Genomic DNA, 17,620 nt, shown 5'->3' with positions numbered 1-17,620 from the left:
CTTTGCTGGTCCCCACCCGGGAAACGTGGGCGGGAGCCATGAAGCACGGCTTGGCTCTCGGTCCTACGCCCGAGACTTGCGCTCAGAAAGAGTCGCGTCCAGTCTGGACGGATGTCACGCTGACGCCCCTGCTCTGGGGCAAACGGGGGCAGTGCAAAACCGGTGATGAAATGGGGTACGCAAAGCATTTTTGCCGTACTCCGAGTGACTCCAGAAGTACACCGACCTGTCAAGCGCAGGGGCTGCGGCGGGACGAGCGGCGGGGCCGTGTCCCCAGCAGGGAGGTGATCCTGAGGGGCTCCTGACCCCGGCCGTCTGCCAGCGCTGCCCCTGCACGCAGGGGATGTGATCATTGTCTGACCAGGAGATCACATTGGCGAGACCCAGGGACCTGCGGCGGGGTGGGAGGCGGCTGATGTCAGAGTGATGGATCCGTATCTGTGGCAACCAGAACAAATAAATAAATAAATAAAGCATGTCTGCTGGAGCGGGAGGCGTGCAAGCCGCTGCTCCCGAGCACGGCTTCGCTGAATATCTCTTAAGCAGCTTAGCACCCTTGCTCCAGTTTATTACCTGAGCGCCTTTGTGTCTGCCCGGCGGCTGAGAGCATCCTGCCGCCAGTCCCCTCGGCAGGGACCCCGGGAGCTCCCCCCTCCCTCCATCCCTCCCTCCCCGGCACGGGCAGTGGTTTGTTCCGTGCATCCAGAGCTCGATGCGAAGCCGCCGCTCGGCGGTGAATTTTGGCCCCACCGTGCCAGGCCGAAGGCGTCCGTCCGCATCCCTGCAGTGGGCCCGTCTTTGGGCAGGTGTTTGATTTCCAAGCCCGGCAGCCGGCGCCTGCGGGAGGCGAGCGATGCTGGAAGCGCCGTAGCAGAGCCAGAGATGGATGGTGTTGGCAGCAACAGGACCATGTCTTACAGCAGATGGAGTTACAACAGGTATTGTCTATTTTGTTTCGGTTTGTTGTTTTTTTTTAATTTTTCCTTCCTGATACTGTAAAACCGGCAAGCTGTTTATAGAAACTGAGACGGAGCCACCTCTTCCAGAAAGCATAAACCTTTACTGATACTGCTTTTACAGTCTGAAAGACACTTGAGGCACCCCGGGTTCTCGGCGACTTGAGCAGCAGCGTTTGCTGCTGTTTAGCAGGTGTTTGTCTGGAAAGCGGGGTGGTAGTTTTGCCCTGCTGTGGCAGGACTGGGGGATGCTCCCAGCTCTCTCCCCTGAGCAGGGCGACTGAGGTGCAGTGACTCCCTGAGCAGTCGCCCAGACTTCTGAAAGGTCATCTCTAGTAACCACTGTTCAAAGCCGGCACCTAGATGTTTTCTGCAAATATAAACTAAAGCTTGGGAAAGGAAGGGGCTGGGAGCCAGGATGTGGCTAAACAGTGATATTTTCAAGCCAAAGCTGTGAGGAACACTGTGTGCAGCCCAGGTACCACAGAGCTGAGGGGGCTGAATTAGATGTCTCACTGAGACAGCTGAAATATTCACACCATCTTTCATACCAAGATGCAACTACGTATGTGTGTTTTTCCTCTTCCGGGGAATGGGAAATTATTGTAGCATTAATTTTGCTTTTATGTGATTCATGGTTGTGATTGACGGGTTCTTTGAGCCTGGATTAAAAAAAAGGTACAAACTTCATTTTTTTTTTTTCCTCCACTTTTTGTCTGTGTAGATGTTACACCTGAAAAGGAGCCAGATGCTAAGCAGTGTTAGTATCTCACTGAATCACTACTGCAAGCCACCACAATATTCTGAAGAAATAACCTTTGGAAGTGATTTTCAGTGCTTAAACACATATTCAGTGTCACCCACGCTCCCTAGGTGCGTGGGTCTATATGGTTTATACGTGCATCTGGAGAGTTTCACTCATTTTCAGTACATTCATATTGCCTCAGCAGAAAATATATACAGATGCATACAGTGGTGGCAATGGGAACAGTGTTGTCTTTAAAAAAATATGTATATGTTTATGTACATGCAAAGCTGAGTTATATAACAAGCTATGTTTTTATGCATATATTCTCCCACACAGAGGATGCTTTCTATCTGATGCCACATCCTCAAAAACAGCAGCACTGAGACCCTGTAGTGCTCAGGTCTGTCCCATGCAGCCCAAGTTTGCAGCAGTTTTGATACCCTAAAACTACAGTAAACAATCCAGAAATTTCACAAAAGCTCCTCTTGGATGCTTTCTCCCAGTGCTATCACCTTTTGATTCAACCTTTGTATCGCTTGTGATGTATTTCTCCAGTTTTCAGTCTTCCGTACCGTGGCAGAGAAGGCTCCGATGGCAGTTTGTAAGCCTTGCACCCGGGAGGTGTGCTGCACTTGTGAGTCTCCCCTGCTTGGCTTTCGTTCTGCATCTGGGGGGAGAAGTGCAGTGTTTTGGTGCCCAGGCACGCTGTCCTGTCCTCCCACACCTCTCTTGCGCCCAGGCCCATGGCAGGAGAAGGAGCTAACTCTTTTGTATCCCGAACCCTGGTGGCTGCCATTTGCCGTTGGAGCGTGTTCACTGCCCCAACTTTGGTCCCACTGAGCACGGACAGAAAAAAGGTTCGGGGGAAGTCTCTGCCAGGGAGGGAAGGAAATGGAAGGTGCTCATTTTGAGCTTCTTTGAGCATCTGCGGTGCATGCCGAAGCCCGGGGACATGGGGTCCCCCCGGGGCTTGGCTCCGGCTGGGCGCAGGATGCCTTTCTGACCTGCCGGCTCACGTGAAGCCCCCGCGGGCTGAGATCCTCCCATCGCTACTTACCTGACTGTTGGGGCTTGGATGAGAACATGAACTTATTGCAAGATTTCATGGAAATTGTGCTCCAGTGTAGTGAGTTGTAGGAGCGTTGCTAGTCAAGTTAAATAACATAATTTGCTTCTTCCTCAAGGGACGCTTGTAGCCTTGGGCAAGAAACGCTGCTGCTTGTAAAGCAAGGTTAATGACGCTTGCCTCCTTTATAGGAGTCCTGCGAAACAAGTGATAACGCTTGGGTTATCCCTCCTCACCAGTGGCCATAAAACGTCACAGCTGCTTTTGGGGTAGCTGCTCTGTGGCAGAGTGTTTCGGGCCAGGGTTCCTCCAACAGCAGCTGGCAGCAAAGACAGCGCAACTGATAATTTTTTTTGTTGAGTAAAAACATAATATTTGCAATTCTTAGCTCTGTTATTCATTGCCATGTGATCTGCAGAAGTCACTGTGCTTTTTTTCTTGTGTGCCCCCCCTCCCATTTCCCTGGAGGCAGGGGGGTTTAGGCACATACCTGTCCGCACGGACGCGTGGGGCAGCACCGTGAGCAGCCAAGCGCTGTGCAAAAGCCGACACCTGCTCCTCCGGAGGCACCCCTGGGTTTCTCCTCTTGGTGTTGGCCTCCATGAATCAGCATTGCAGTTAGAGGGACAGGGCTGATGGAGCAGCAGCTGCCTCCCAGAAATACAATTGCATCTAGCATTTTAAAAAATGCTCATGGTCAACTACATCAGATGAAGGGAATTAAACAGAGGTTTTGACCTCTGGACTCTGTAAGATGCATAATGGTAGAAACTCATGGAAAAGAGGGGAGTTGCTATGTCCCTTCTAAATGGCCAAGCATGTGCCTTGCAGATGAAAGCACTTGTGTGCAGTGTGCTGACGCTTTTCTACTGGGGTTTATCTGGCATTTGGGCCTGTGACTGTGGTCTTCCCTCGGACTTGCAGCGCAGGATTTCTCTACGGGAAAACCACTGCTCATTCCTGCAGTGCAGGAAGTTCGTAGTTTGTGCAACGAAGAGCAAGTCCAAACACTGACTGCAGAACGTGAGGTGAGGGAGCCCCATGCAATGAGAAGAGACCGTTCAATAATGTTCACCTCAGCTGCTCTCCTAATCAAAGGAAAGCTTCCTCCTCCCCCCTGCCCAAAACTAGACCAGTGTGTATGTGAAAAAGAAATAGGTATAATATGAAAAGGCTCTTAATGATCGTGTGTGGCATTTCCACATCTGACTTGTTTGCCTTCCTAAAAGGTCAGCCTTATCTTGGGCACATCTTCGCCTTCCTCCCGTTTCAGCGCTGTGATAATTTCCTTGTCACTCTGAATGTTGCCAGCCGAAAGCGGAGGATAGGCAGCAATTTAAACAAAAACTGAGGATATTTTGAAGGTCCTAGAAACACTCAGGACTTGTAGAGTCAGCCGGCTAATTCCTAGAGTAAGATAATGCCACTCTTTCATCATCTGCCCTCAATGATATGCTGTTTTATGGACAGTTACTACCCATTTCTATTTGGTGTCTTTTCTTCCTGAGCAACGCACTACCTGCTCGCCATGCCTATGGCCCCCGGGTGTGCAGAAACGCTTGTCTTCCGGAGCAGAGCCAAACCTGCGCTTTTTCACGTTCTCAGTTTTCAGTGCCGGTGCAGGTTTTGGCAGCTGGGCTGTTGCCCATCAGCACTCTTGCTGCCTCCCCCCAGCTTTGTCCAGGGCCTATGCAGCGCTTCGCTCTCAGGGATGCTGCATGGGGACTAGCAGAGCATTTCCCCATCAAGCTCTTCAGGAAATGTTCACCCATCGCAATTCACTGATTTCAAATGTCATTTGAACAGGCATAAAAGCCACCATGTAGTACTCGCTTTGGGTTTGATGCACTCCTGTAGGAGTTCATGGTCTCCATGCAGGGAATTCTACTTTTAAGGGGCTCTGCTCTGTGCCATGGCAGTTGCTGGTGGTACCCAGGTAGGACTTGAATGCTGTGTGAAGTTGGCTTCCTCTAGGCAGCTTGCAGCTGTGCAGTTACCAAAAACATCCAGCATCAGGAGTGAAACGAGCAGCAGAAGATGGGGCATTCAGAAGCCTCCTAATGCCGGCGGTCTCTGGAAATGGAGGTGGCAACTGGAGGTTTTACATAGTGTTTTCTGTCATACCCTGGTGCAAATGGAAGCTCAGAGAGAAGAGTCATTAATAGGATAGGAAGGGGAAAATGGAGAATAGGTTTTGGCTGGTATAAAACTGAAGAGCCATTCTCGTGAGCTGGGACACCTGTTTCCTTCATAGCACTTCCAGTAGCTGGAGACGAGATGGCCAGAAAATTAACTCTCAACAATGCCACCCAAATTTGACCACTGAAGTTCAAAATGGTGCTCATGAGGGCTTGAGGGAGCTCTGATACCATGGATGTAGTCAAATCCAAGCTCTGGGAAGGCACAGTTTAGGAAAGCGTACAGAATTCAGTCAGCCCATGGACACAGGAGACCAGTTTGAAATCAAATATATGGGCAAATACTGCAGACTGGGAATCTGTGGTATGTGTTTGGAGAAACTGTGTAAGGCAGTGGTGGACTGCGAGATTTTGCAAGGTTTTTCAAGTGTCACTGGACTGTGCATAGCTCATATGAGGAGTGTCACAACTGAACGGCTAGTCTGGAAGGGTTTTCTGTAGGAGCAGTAGAAAGTTTTGCAGCAGAAGGAATGGGTAACCTGTGGGCAAACTGAATAGCTGTGCGTGAACAAAGATGTTAGAGCAAAATGCCAGCTGTGGAGACAGCAAAAGCCACACTTGCTTCCCTGCTTCCTCACATTTCTTCCTGAGATCAATAGTTCACAGTCTTTCCCCTGTCCTCTTTGCTTCTTTTCCATACTTATTTTCTATCTTTTTCCTGGAGGATTTTAGTGCAGCTATGCCGGGCTTGCAAATTACCACATTGTCATTAACGTAGCTTTTATCCACTAGAATTTGGAAGTATATTTTGGGGCACTTACTGCCAGGATATTTCAACTGTTGGAGACAGCTGAAAACTTTTTTTTCTATTGATCTGTTTCTTTGGTCTATTCTGGATATCAGCATTGTTTGTGGCTCCCTTTTGAAGCTGCTATTTCTGTTTTGCCTTTTTTTTATGCTGTGTTGAAAAGCTGTGACTGTGTATTTGCGTCGTGGTGTTGGAGGGTTTCGATCTTAGATCTCATTTTTTGAAAGTTTTTAAACTCCTCTACCTTGATCTTTTCTGGGACGTGCTGTCATCATTGAGTAAATAGGGGTTGTCCTCCAGACTTCATCCAAAAGGAATATCTTAGGGAAACTATAATTTCTTCTTCCTTCTCTTCTCTGAAGTGTGAAATACCAAGGTGTGAAATACCAAAGCACGTACAAATGTTACCCCCCCCCCCCCCCGCACCTGCTGCAGCGAGCACGCTTTGACTGCACTGAAGAGCAGCTCCTGTCTGTTCGCAGCGGAGCCATCTCATGCCCTGGGCGCTGATCTGCCGTCAGGAGACGGAGGGCACGTCGTGCCCTGAGCCCCTGTTGACAGAGATTACTCAGTCTGCTCTCATGGGGAGGCAGCAGGTTGAGGAGGCAGTCCCTTAGCCACCACCTCTCCTCTCTCCCCTGCCATCTTCTGTCCTTCGATGTTTCCTGGAGTAGATACCTTTATGGCTGTAGCTGTTGGGCAAATCACTTGGGTGGATAAGAAGTGGAAATTGTCCTATGGGACAAAAGGAGTGGGTAGGATTAGCCAACCCTGAAATGAAGCCAGAATAAAATGTTTACCTAATGGATAAATTTTAGGATTTACACATCAACATTGCACGCTTAGTTTGCTGGAAATCTGTTATTTTTCTTTCATAATAAAATATCATAATATCAATTACATAGGAGGACCTAGAGTTTGGGGACAATGTTTCCTTCCTCAAGTCAAAACAGCAGGAATAACCTGCAGGTGCGTTTACATGCATCCTCCCGTGCTCAGGATGAACGTTTCGTGTTGGTTGTCGGCACCTCCTCGAGGTGTGTGAATTCTCCGGGGGCTGCATGGTGGCTTGTGACAGCCTCAGAGAGAGGTGTGAGAGAGGAAACTTCTGCTCCTGCTTCCCTGAAGGAGAAATTTAAAAGCTGCTTAAACAGAAGTACCTGAGAAAATATTTTAAACCTACTTGGCTTATGCACAGCATTGCAATCCTAATGAAAGTAAGAATTGCGTTTGGAGCAGTAAACATCACCAGCAGCTCGGCAATGAGAGTGAAGGGTAAGTTTTTAAAGGGAAAACCAATATTACAGCTGATCTTCAGTTTATCCATAGTATGTAACTTATTATTTAAGAGTTTACAGTGAAAAAGGGACAATCACTTATGAGAGTTAGCTTGGAAGATGCCACTTGTGTGCTCTCAGTCATTTCATTCTCTGTTTTTGTTGACAAGTGCACAAGTTGGGCCATGGCAATTGATGGACCTCGCTGGTGTGTAAAACCCCACCTGAAGCTTTCAGCGGGCCCCCTCCCAGGGGTGGTAGCGCAAGACTTTGTGCTCTCTGTTGAGAATTGGACTGTGATCCTTGAAATCCACATCTTCAAACCTTGGATAGACAATTCCCCTGTTTGGTGGCTGCCTCTTCATCCATGCACATGCTTTAGACTTCCTTCATATCTCACTGAAATTTAGCTCTGGGTATTTCTAGTTTTGGCTCAGTACCAGTGATATTACTTCTCTCAAATACCAGTGAAAGGAAGTAGAGAACTTCAGCGGTTAAAGGTATTTTCACACAATACAGACCCGCTTCTGCGCATTGAAGTGAAATGTGGAATAAATGCTATTGCCATCTCCTGTTACCCCCTAGCTATAATTCTAGTATCAAGACAGAAATGTATTTTTGTCTCTCTATTTTTTTTTTTTGTTTTTCTTTGGCAGTCTAGAAGGAATTCTTAAGTTTAAACTAGTTTTAAAAGGCATGCTATTAAAAATATAGATTTTTTCTTTGTGAAGATGTAGGGTGAGCAGTATAGTCTCTAACTATCAAGAGTGAAGGGCAATATAGCAAACTATCTCAGCATTGTGTTGACAGTCATCTTTCTTCATGGTCAGAGAGCTCATTAACAAATTCCCAATAACAAATTTTGTGACAAGACTTCTTTTAGAAGAAGATGGAGAGAAAAATAGAAACAAAATACACATATCTTTTGTCGGTACATTTGTAGAACTCTATAAAACTTCCAAGGACTCTGTAAAGCTTTATGCTTAAAACCTACATTCAGGGTTTCTCTTGAACCGTAAAGAAAACTCAAGCATTTCTTCAGAGTAGAAAGGGCAATAGGAAACCAGCAGAAATGGCCACGAGGGGAATGGGGTGTGAGAAGCCGTAAGAAATGCTTGTTAGCCCTTTTCTCTTTCCTCCTTTGGTCGCGTCGCATGCTCTATGTGAGTGCCTTTTGTTACCGTGTCTAAAATACACGCTAAGTGCCTCATCTTCAGTGCTTCAGGGCACAGAATTGACGGTCTCTTGTGTGCCCGAACATGTGCACCGCACAAGGAAGATCGAACATTGTAGCTCTGAGACTCTTTGTGCTCTCGCTGAAGCTTTCAGAATTAGATTGTATCTTAGAGAAAAATCAACCACATCTCTCATGATCGGCATTATCATGAAAACTTTTCTCTCTCCTATATATCGTTTGTGTAAGTGTCACTACTAATGGAAGTCTGAGAAACAAAGTTCACTGATGAAAACCAACAGAGAAGCTTCCCCCCCCCCCCCCAGAAATGAATCAGGACAGACGAGCAATCCCGGCTGTCGGCACGGCACACTATGCACGTGCGTCCAGCCGGCGAGCAGCAGTGCACGTGGCTGTGGCAGGTTGATGGGGTCTGGGGAAGCTTGCTCATCACTGATTTTAGGGAATATTTCTGCAAGAAGATAAAAAAAGTAATATTCAGCTCATTCTGGTTTTTGCAAAGGCTAAAGCTGATCGATATTTCGCCATACCAGCCAGCAAATGGCAATTTATACCTATTGAGTTTTGTTTGTTCTTTGTGTCTCTGAAAAATTAGTATATCATGAGGCTTTGAGATGACCAGACCGAGTTCTGCCAGCAGTCACCTGTATTTGTAAAAGAGAGGGATGTTAGTCAACACTTGGATATATCTGAAATGCTTGAATGCCGAGGTCAAGAACAGGGGAAGGCTTCAACAGCTGGTATGAAAACAAAGATGCTCCCAGAGGAGTGCAGGTCTTTGAAGTGTAAAATGACAACAAATTAGCTCAAAATCAATTTCAAAAGTATTTTTTAAATTGTAATTTGACTGTAGGAGTCTACTACATGGGTAATCAGCCAGGTAAGCTACTTTGTTTAAAAAAAAAAAATATTTAATTCCTTGTTTTTATAAACTTGCTGTGACATGTGCTTGATTCCTTTTATCCTACCGGTGCTATGTCATGTTATGGTCATGTTAGTCCGACAGACTGCCTCACCATGTCAAACATCCAATTACTTACTGTGCAGGTAAATGTGTCAGTTCAAATTCCTGCACTAATTTGTGGGTCCATAGAGAGACAAGATGTGTGGTAGTAGTCTTCTAGACGTTCTTGGATGCTGTTACTCCAGAGATAGCTGTCTCCTGTTTCAGAAAGTTCAGTTCATTTTGCAATCTCACCATTTCATGCACCACCAGCAGCATCCTCCTTCCTGCTGTGCATTTTTGCCATCTGTGAACAGCTATGTTTTGCATGATGGAATAGTTCCTTGTAGTCCCTGTGGGCACTGACGACATCGATATTAATGTTAAACTGTTGATCTCTTCTTGGTTAACTGTGCACACTTACCTAGATTCACTCCTGTCTTCACAGCTTGCTGGCAATCCTTTAGAAGATATTTCTTGAAGTTAAACTTTTCCAGCTTTAAAATCCTGTTAAAAAATCCTGTTCAAACATCTTCAACTGGTACCCATGAAGTCTCAGCCAAATCCTTAATGCTTAGTGTGGCTTTTCTTGCAGGTTATTTTGCAGAACTGTAACCTAAACCCCTACCAAAACACAGGGAATTTGCCTGGCTGGCTGAAGGTGCTCGCGGGGAGCTGGAGGAGCTCTGCTTCTCTGCGTGCCTGGGGCTGCGTAAGGAAGCTGTCCAGAGGGACTCAGCACGGGATGTTAATCAGATGATCATTCCAGGAGAGACTGACTCCACACAGACCATTTGGTGTGTCTGCAGCATGTCCATTTCCTAATAATAAAACTGTATTTCTACTTTATTCCTCTCTTGATTCCCCCTCCCCCCCCAAGTAGTACAATAGAAGTACATCTCCAGCTGAAGTTGCTGGATAAAGTTAATTTCTCACTACATGGTATCTTTTTAACTTCTTTGATGGAATAAATTAAGTGTTCCACTTTTTAATCTAACTTGGCTAGCTTTAGGTAGAAATAATGAAACTTAGGCTTTATAACAGGATCTAATAGTTTTGAACTAGTTTTCAGAATTAAGTTACCATGTGTATTGTAAAACAGTTCATTCAGAGCTGAACAAACTTTTTGGTGGGAAGGCGCAGATAAATTTGAAGGAGGCAATAAAGAGGGGCCAGTAAGGAAGCTGGTAGCTGTTGGTTGTTAAACAGCTGCTGTGTCTCACCACAGAGCAGGCGAGTCGCTTTTTGTGTTCATGCAAATCACTGCTGGCTACCAAGAACGACGCGTATGGTCAGTGGATTTAGTTGGTTTTAATTACACGAGTCTAAATTAATCTTAGAACAGCTAACTTGCGCAATGCGGTTTCCTGAAGATGAAGCTTTCTAAACAATGCATAGTTTATAGTCTTCTCCTAGTAGTGATGAGTGAGTAATAGGTAAATACTGAGAGGGACCTGGGAAGCAATGGGCCTGGAGCTGGGCTCCAATGTACTGTGTGAACAGAAGCTTTTAATATATTCCCTGTAGCTCGCCTTGCATGACGTACTGTGCTTGAAACAGGCCTAAAATCCAGGTGCTGATGGATAAGTGTCACCTTCTCTTGGAAGCTGTGGTTTTGCCCTGGACACTGAAGGCAGCAGTGGTTTGCTTCCCAGGTGTGTTCTTCAGTGTGCACAAACACACTGCCACGTTTTTCCAGTAAGTGCATCACCCACACCACCGCCTCCTAAAATTTCACTCCTTTTATCCTGAGCGTGTGCAGTGTAAACTTCTTTTTTCTCTCTGGCACGCTTTGTTTTTCTTCTCTCCTTCCTAGCAATCCCTTAAATGTATTTAATTAGTGGGGATTTTGAAATTCAGTTTGGGCCACTCACGCAAGAAGCGTAGGAGCCGGTCTGGGCTACGAACCCAGGTTGAGGCCAAAGCCCGCTTAAGTCCCTCCTTACAACCCTTCTGTTCTTCTGCTAATCACGGTAAGAGGATTAGCTTGAGGAGCACGGGATGTTGAATACTGCAGTCAAAGATGTTCATGTCAGACTCCAGGCTATTTTCATTCACCCTTTTGCAAATGTAAAATGTCTCCCAAAGCACTGGGTGAAATGAGATCCAAGGCAATTTACTTGTGCTTGGAACATATGTGTATACGTAGCAAGAAAAGGAACTTCGGACTAAAAAATAAGAGCTGGCCTTAAATCTGGCCTAAAAGAGCTGAGATTTCATGTTCCAGACTTGTTACAAGCCAGAGCTTTTGCTCCCACTCTCCACTTGTATTTGGAAGGAGTTGTATCACCCAGACGTTATTTGCTTTCTCTTATGAAACATAAAGAGCAGCCATACAACACCACGCTGCTTTTGTTGGTGTCCGCATTGTACCTTCTGTGAAGGTGCGCTCCTCCCAGCAGCTCCTGGGGCAGGTGGGCTGCTCTGTGCAAGGGAGCTGAGGCTAAGCCACAGCTATTCCTGTTCATGATTTTTGGAGCTCCTAGAGCTGAGCTTCAGTCTGACTACAGGGATTATTAAATGCACCATCTTAAATACGGTATCATTAAATGCAAATGCGCTGCCTTTTGCTCGGGAGGCTGGGAGGGAAGGCAGTGATATTTTCCTGATGCTTACTGTCTCCTCTGGGCATCAGCTCTTGGATGCTGATCAAAGGGAAACACTGGCCTTGCTGCACGCAGCCACTCTAGTGCTCCCGAGCAAGTGAAACCAGAATTTGTCCACCAGGCATCCTCCTAGGCAGGCTGGGGCTGCAGGCATCCCGAACGAACGTGTCTGTGCCTGGGCGGGCAATTGGAGCTCAAGTGTGCTGACCAAACTGTTTTGTTCGCTGCAGTGTCTTTACCGCATGCTATGTACATTTGATATATTCACTGGAAAATCTATATGGACTAATAGGTTGTTTTAAAATGTAATTAGGGTAAAATGTCTGCAAAAGAAGCAGCATTTGTTTTTCTTATCCATCGCAGCGAGGTTTTTCTGTTGTCTAGATTGTGCTGTAGATTTGCTAACGTAGTGCAATGAGATGCTGAATTAAGTAAGGATGCTGTTTGTGTGGGAGAGGAGTTGTGTCTGTTCCCATCTCAGCACACAAAAATGCAGGTGTTTAGGTCAGCTCTCCTCGCTGTTTAACAAGTATGGGTGCTCTGCTGTGTTTTCTCTGCTCATCCCGCGCGAGGCGTTCCTGCCCAGCCTGGGGGAGCTGTGCTGTGGGAACAGCCCTGGATCATGGGTACGGGGTGACGCTGAGGCTGTTCCTGCTGTGATAATCCTGCTTTTGAGAGGAAGCTGTGCATTTAGCTTTGACTCAGCTTGATTTTTTTTTGGCATTGACAGTTATCTTTCTGCTAAAAGTCTCTCTTTGCTTTCACTTTGCCTCCGTTAAACTGTGGGATCGTCTGCGTGATTTGAAATACGTGCCTAAGTCCCTTTTCTGTGGATGTTATGAATCTTGCCAAGAACAGCATTGCAAAGAATATTAGCTTGCATCTTATCTGTTACCTTCCTGGCTGGTTGGTCGGTCCAGACTCTGTCACAAAGAACAGCTGCTAGTATTTCTATGCATTTAGCATTCCTGTGTACCGAGCAGTATAAAAGTGCTTGTGCCTCCAGTCGTGGTATGATGCAGAGAATCCATTTTTTTACTAAGTTTCTCTTCACCACTCTTGTGTAGGTAGTTGGAGAGTCAGGGTAGGTGACTTTGATAAGAATAGGCAAGGAGAGAGGGAGTGATAAAACAGACTACTTAGCAGAGAACAATACTAGAGCCCTTTAATGAGCCTTTTCTAAGATTCAGACTTTTAATATGGTGCAGAAATTATGCAAAAAGTTTTCTAATGTTACTTGCATTCTGTCCACATGTACCGTCAAATTTTTCCATGCGTAAGTTACAGCAGGTCCGTAAGTTATAACTCATTTTTTGTTTGAGACACCTGAAAACCCCATCCCTATGCAATGAACTATTCAAACCTGTACTCAGATCGCACGGCCTGTGATACGGTGAGACTGTTCTTAAATGCTTGTTAGAATCACTGAAAATTCACCTTCACCTGTATGTTACGCACGAGGGCGGTCTCGCTGCCCTGCTCTGCCAGAAGAAGTGAGAACAGCAAAGGTACCAGGGCAACGTCTCGCTGTAGCAGTACCGATTCATTTAAGTTTGAGTTCAGCTTTATTTAGGTACAGCCCTGTGGGCTGACATTTAACTGCAGCTTCGTGCTCTCCACCCTGGCCCCAGATGGGCTTATGAGTACTCTGGTCTATGGATTTTAAAATTAAAATAATCTCATAAGACACAGAACATTGCCGAGGAAGCGAGAAGTGTTATCCAGTATGTTTTAGGGAATTTGGCTGCTGAAGTAAACCAGCCGCTCTCCATCTTTTGGTTGCCCAGGCACAGGAGGGACGTTTCTTATCAGATGTCGGAAGACGAGCAGTCTCTAGCATCAGATGTTCGCAGTGAGGTTCACTCTGTGGCAAGCCCCGAGAGCTGCCAGCATGCTCCCTGTTATCTCTGCCATCCTGCTGGTCCTGAAACTGTGAACCTTACCTTTCCTTCGGGGTTTTTCAGACACCCTCTGGGTATCGCACAAGACTTTTAGGGCCACTAGATGAGCCTTTTTTTAGCCAAAACCATAGTGTCATCCCTCAGTCTGGAAAGGTGTTGGTGCAGGAAATATGCCTTTAAAAATAGATGAAGTTTAGGAAGATGGCTTGTTTTCTTCCATCTCTGAGTCTTCTCCTTTGTATTCCTTTTTTGCTGTTACTTTCCTGTCTTGTCTTTTCTTTCCAGTTTTACTGCAATTACATCCCTGGCGATGGACCATCAGAAAAAAAATCAGACATTATTTTTGTTGCACCTTGGCAGCAGACAAGGCTAGAGAAAGTGAGGGTGGATCTTCACAGCTGTTCACTTGGTTTAGCCCTCGCCTGAGCCGCCGCGTGGAGGATTCAATTGCCTTCTGAATTAAATCTGTGCTGTCTCACTAGCATATTATCTACCAGTTGGCCAGAGCAATATGAGCTGTTATGCTGAGATATTAATCATGTTCTGAAACAGTATTACCTTGTGGTGGTTGTGCAGCGAGCACAGCTTTGCAGTGCTGAAAGCCTTGCATGTGCAGTGGTGGGATTGCAGCCAGGCATCTCTGTAGTAGGGGAGATTTACATCGTGACTGACCTTTTTTGTAGATTTTTTTTGTTGGTTTGTTGTTTTGTTTTGTTTTGTTTTGTTTTTTTAATTAGAAATGCTTCTTGATTACCTAGTAACAAAAGCTAATTTCTTTTATTATATTAATTAAAAATACCTTAAAATACAGAATAAGCTTCTTTTCCAACTGGGCACTGTTGGAAATGGCAAACCAGCATGCCTTATTTTTTTTTTTTAAGTTTAATCGGAAACAATATAATTTCTTAGTGGTGAGTAACTGATGACATGTTGCTGCTGACTTGTGCTGGTGGGTTGTACAGCTTTTGGTGGAAACGCCTCTTAGGTCTTAGGCCCGTGCTGCCCCACTCTTTGCTGCCTTCTTACACTGCACGTACAGTTGCCCCAGGATAAGCTTGTTTTTAAATGAACTCTTTTGCAGAAAAGAGAGGGGACTATGTATGCTGGGGCTCTTTCTTTGCAATACTGTTCTTTGAATAATTTCTCTGTTCCCAGGGCACATGGTCTCTGTCAATACAGAGGGGTTTAGTCTCAGACTGAAGAAATATCAGCTGTGAGGTGTGCAGAAGATGAGGTTGCCTCTTTTTGTTGTTGTTGTTTTGTTTCGTTTCTTTTAACCATGCCATCTAAAATAGAGCACAAACAGGAAAAGGCACCATCAGATAGTGACTGCCATGTGAAGGCAAGTAGCAGCGTAGAAGCTGCCAGCAAAGCCATCTCCCAAGGACCTGGCTCCAGAAGCTGGAACAGGCTCAGCTCGTTCCAAATTTCCTCCTGTGCTTATGCGCAGAGCTGCAAACTGTTCTCTAGCACTGTCCTTCGCTGTGAAATCTGTCTGGATGGGAGCGCTGGCTGCATCCTGAGCGCTTCTTTCAAAGGAAATACAAAGAAAGACCAGCACCTCGTTTAGGAAATCGGGTGGGGAGAGGTGTTGAGGGCACTCGCCTACCTTTCCTCTCCCCCACTCTCAAAATACCTGTTACCAAAGGGTAGAGGGAATGGGGAACCCCCCTCCCAGACATGCAACCAAATCCTACTTGTGTATTCAGCTGCCTTAAGCTTAGGTAGCTCCCCTGCCTCAAACCCTGAATATGCATTCTCTTCTCTCCCCTCTACCTGCCAATATATATCATAGTCAGCTGCCTTGCTAGGTGCTGCAAGGCAGAATTCCTTCACATTTTTTGATTAAATCAACTTCAAAGTTCTATTTAATTGAATAAATACACCTTATTCCTACTTCCTCACTTAAGGCACTCATCAGAAAAACATTACTCTCATCTGGAAATTAGATCACGTCCCCTGGAGTTTGCATCATCAAAAATATAGTCCATGTCTTCAGCGGCCCCATGGACTAGAAGACAGTCAGCTCAGCTCTTCAGCTCATGGCCGTAACCGAAGCTGCTCAGCACCCTTTGTAGTGGAGTTGCCTGGAAAGTTAAGAAATATGTCTACAGAAAATGGGCCGGCTATTATGAAGCTTTGGAGAAGCCAGTCCTGGGAGTTTTCCTGCATGTTTCCCCCTGTTTTGAGCCTGTTTTATGAGCAAGCCCCCGAGCGGCTGTTTGGTTGCCAAGAATAAGTGTTACCAAGAAGTGTTACTCCAGAGCGCTCAGTCACACAGCGCTGAGCGCCTGTGGCAAAAAATAGCTTTATGTAGATTGCATGAGTTACTGAGAGGAAGCTGAATTCCCTGAGGCTTTGGTAGGAGGAGGGAAAAAAAAGGCTTTTTTGTCCAACTATGTCATATTCATGCAGTAATGCCAAAGCACGATGGTGTGCTGCTCCTGCTTTTCAGAGGCACCAAGATTAATTGCTTTTCTTCTGAGAACAAGCTATCTGAAAGATATAGTGATTAATGACATAGCAGGCTTTCCCCCATCCCTGCAGGTCAAGCCTTCATGAACAAGAACGAGGAGGCTGCTAGCACAGGGCTGGGATTTCTTCCTGAGACCCGCCAGATCCAGAAACTTTTTTTTTTTTTTTTTTTTTGCACTCTGTGCATTTTTCCCTTAATAGAAACTGTCATCTGTAATTGAGACTATCACATTGAAATGTGAGAATAGTGCAGGAGTGTATGTAATTTAACTAATTCTGAGCCTGCTCATCCCCCTTGCTAAAAGAGACAACATTTTTAGCAGCCCTATCCCTATTTCGTTATAAAAACAAGGCAAACCTCCATCGCTTCTTGTGACTGCATATCCCTTGCCTGGTGCTAAAGGGCATCAGAAACACTTTGGCAAAAGCAGAGCCTCATTGCGCTAGGTCCTGTGCAAGTACCATGGCTGGGTTAGTGTCATCAGGGAAAATACATAGAAGTAGAGACTGATTTTTATGAGTGCTGGGTAAGAGTAAATGTTGCTGGGGAACATGAATAAATAGTTTGCGAGAGATTGCACATGCACAGGCCCGGGAGTTGAAACTGCCTCCTGATTTCTGAACACCCACAGAGCGGGGTTTCCAGCCAGGTGAATTAAACCCCAAGGCAGAGGTGGAAATGGGGTTACCTCCTTCAGCCTGGGCTACGTCTGTTGTCCTTAGTGGTATTGTCCTCATGTGGCACACTGGTCCCAGCACAAACTTTGTGATTTTTAAAATGTGGTTGCATAGAGCGGGGTTTGCATCCTGTGAATTGGACATGTGGGATTTGGATAAGCAGTGTACTACATGTGTTGCTGTAGGTAACTGAATCTGATTTGGCTGACTTTGATGGTGGTGAAACACCAGGCATTTCCTACACCACGTACAAAAGAACAGGACAGATAAAGTAGCTGAACCAACAGTTTTTCATGGACTTATTTCCACTCTGGTATTTATGACTCAGCAGGTTTTTCTTTATAAGCCCCCCCATAAGGTGCAGATTTTACAAAGTACTATTTCTTTGGTCAAGGTTTCAGCATATTTTAGATTTCAAAGAAGTGCTCTTCTAACTCCAGTTCTGCACTGGCTGCATAAAAGTCATTTGTTACTAAGTCATCAGGAAGAAGCTGAAGATAACTCACATACATTCATCTTGAAATACCTTGTAGGTTTTTAAATGCAAAATCTTGGAGCAGGCAGAAGGAGCATGGCTTTGTCTTCAAGGCTTGATGACATTAAAAAAAAAAATGCTTGTTTTAGCTGTCACAAAATAATTGAGATGCTTCTGAAATACTGTTCCAGCTTTTACTCTCTTGTACGTTGAATGTGAAACAGCTCCTGTTATTAGCAGTTATCTTTTGTCATAAATATCTCTCAACTCACGAAGACCTGTTTGCCAGATATATGATAATGCCTGGTTTGCTGTTTAAACAGCAAAATGGTAAGATGCTAGTTACTTTACTGT

The 17,620-nt window shown here is 45.5% G+C and overlaps 1 protein-coding gene across 2 annotated transcripts in view; it reads left to right on the top strand.

Annotated features, from left to right (window-relative positions):
- Nucleotides 1-481: 481 nt before the first annotated feature.
- TUB (TUB bipartite transcription factor) overlaps nucleotides 482-17,620 on the top strand; it is a 157,902-nt gene continuing 140,763 nt past the window's right edge. For both annotated transcript variants that reach the window (XM_054827996.1, XM_054827995.1), the window contains exon 1: nucleotides 482-938. In XM_054827996.1, coding sequence (XP_054683971.1) covers nucleotides 883-938 — 56 coding nt within the window. In that variant the 5' untranslated portion in view covers nucleotides 482-882. The remainder of the gene's footprint in view (nucleotides 939-17,620) is intronic.

Source organism: Grus americana, chromosome 5 (assembly GCF_028858705.1).
Source record: "Grus americana isolate bGruAme1 chromosome 5, bGruAme1.mat, whole genome shotgun sequence".
NCBI classification, from domain to species: domain Eukaryota; kingdom Metazoa; phylum Chordata; class Aves; order Gruiformes; family Gruidae; genus Grus; species Grus americana.
Note: the sequence above shows the minus strand (reverse complement) of the source record. Positions and strands in the feature narration are given on the sequence as shown.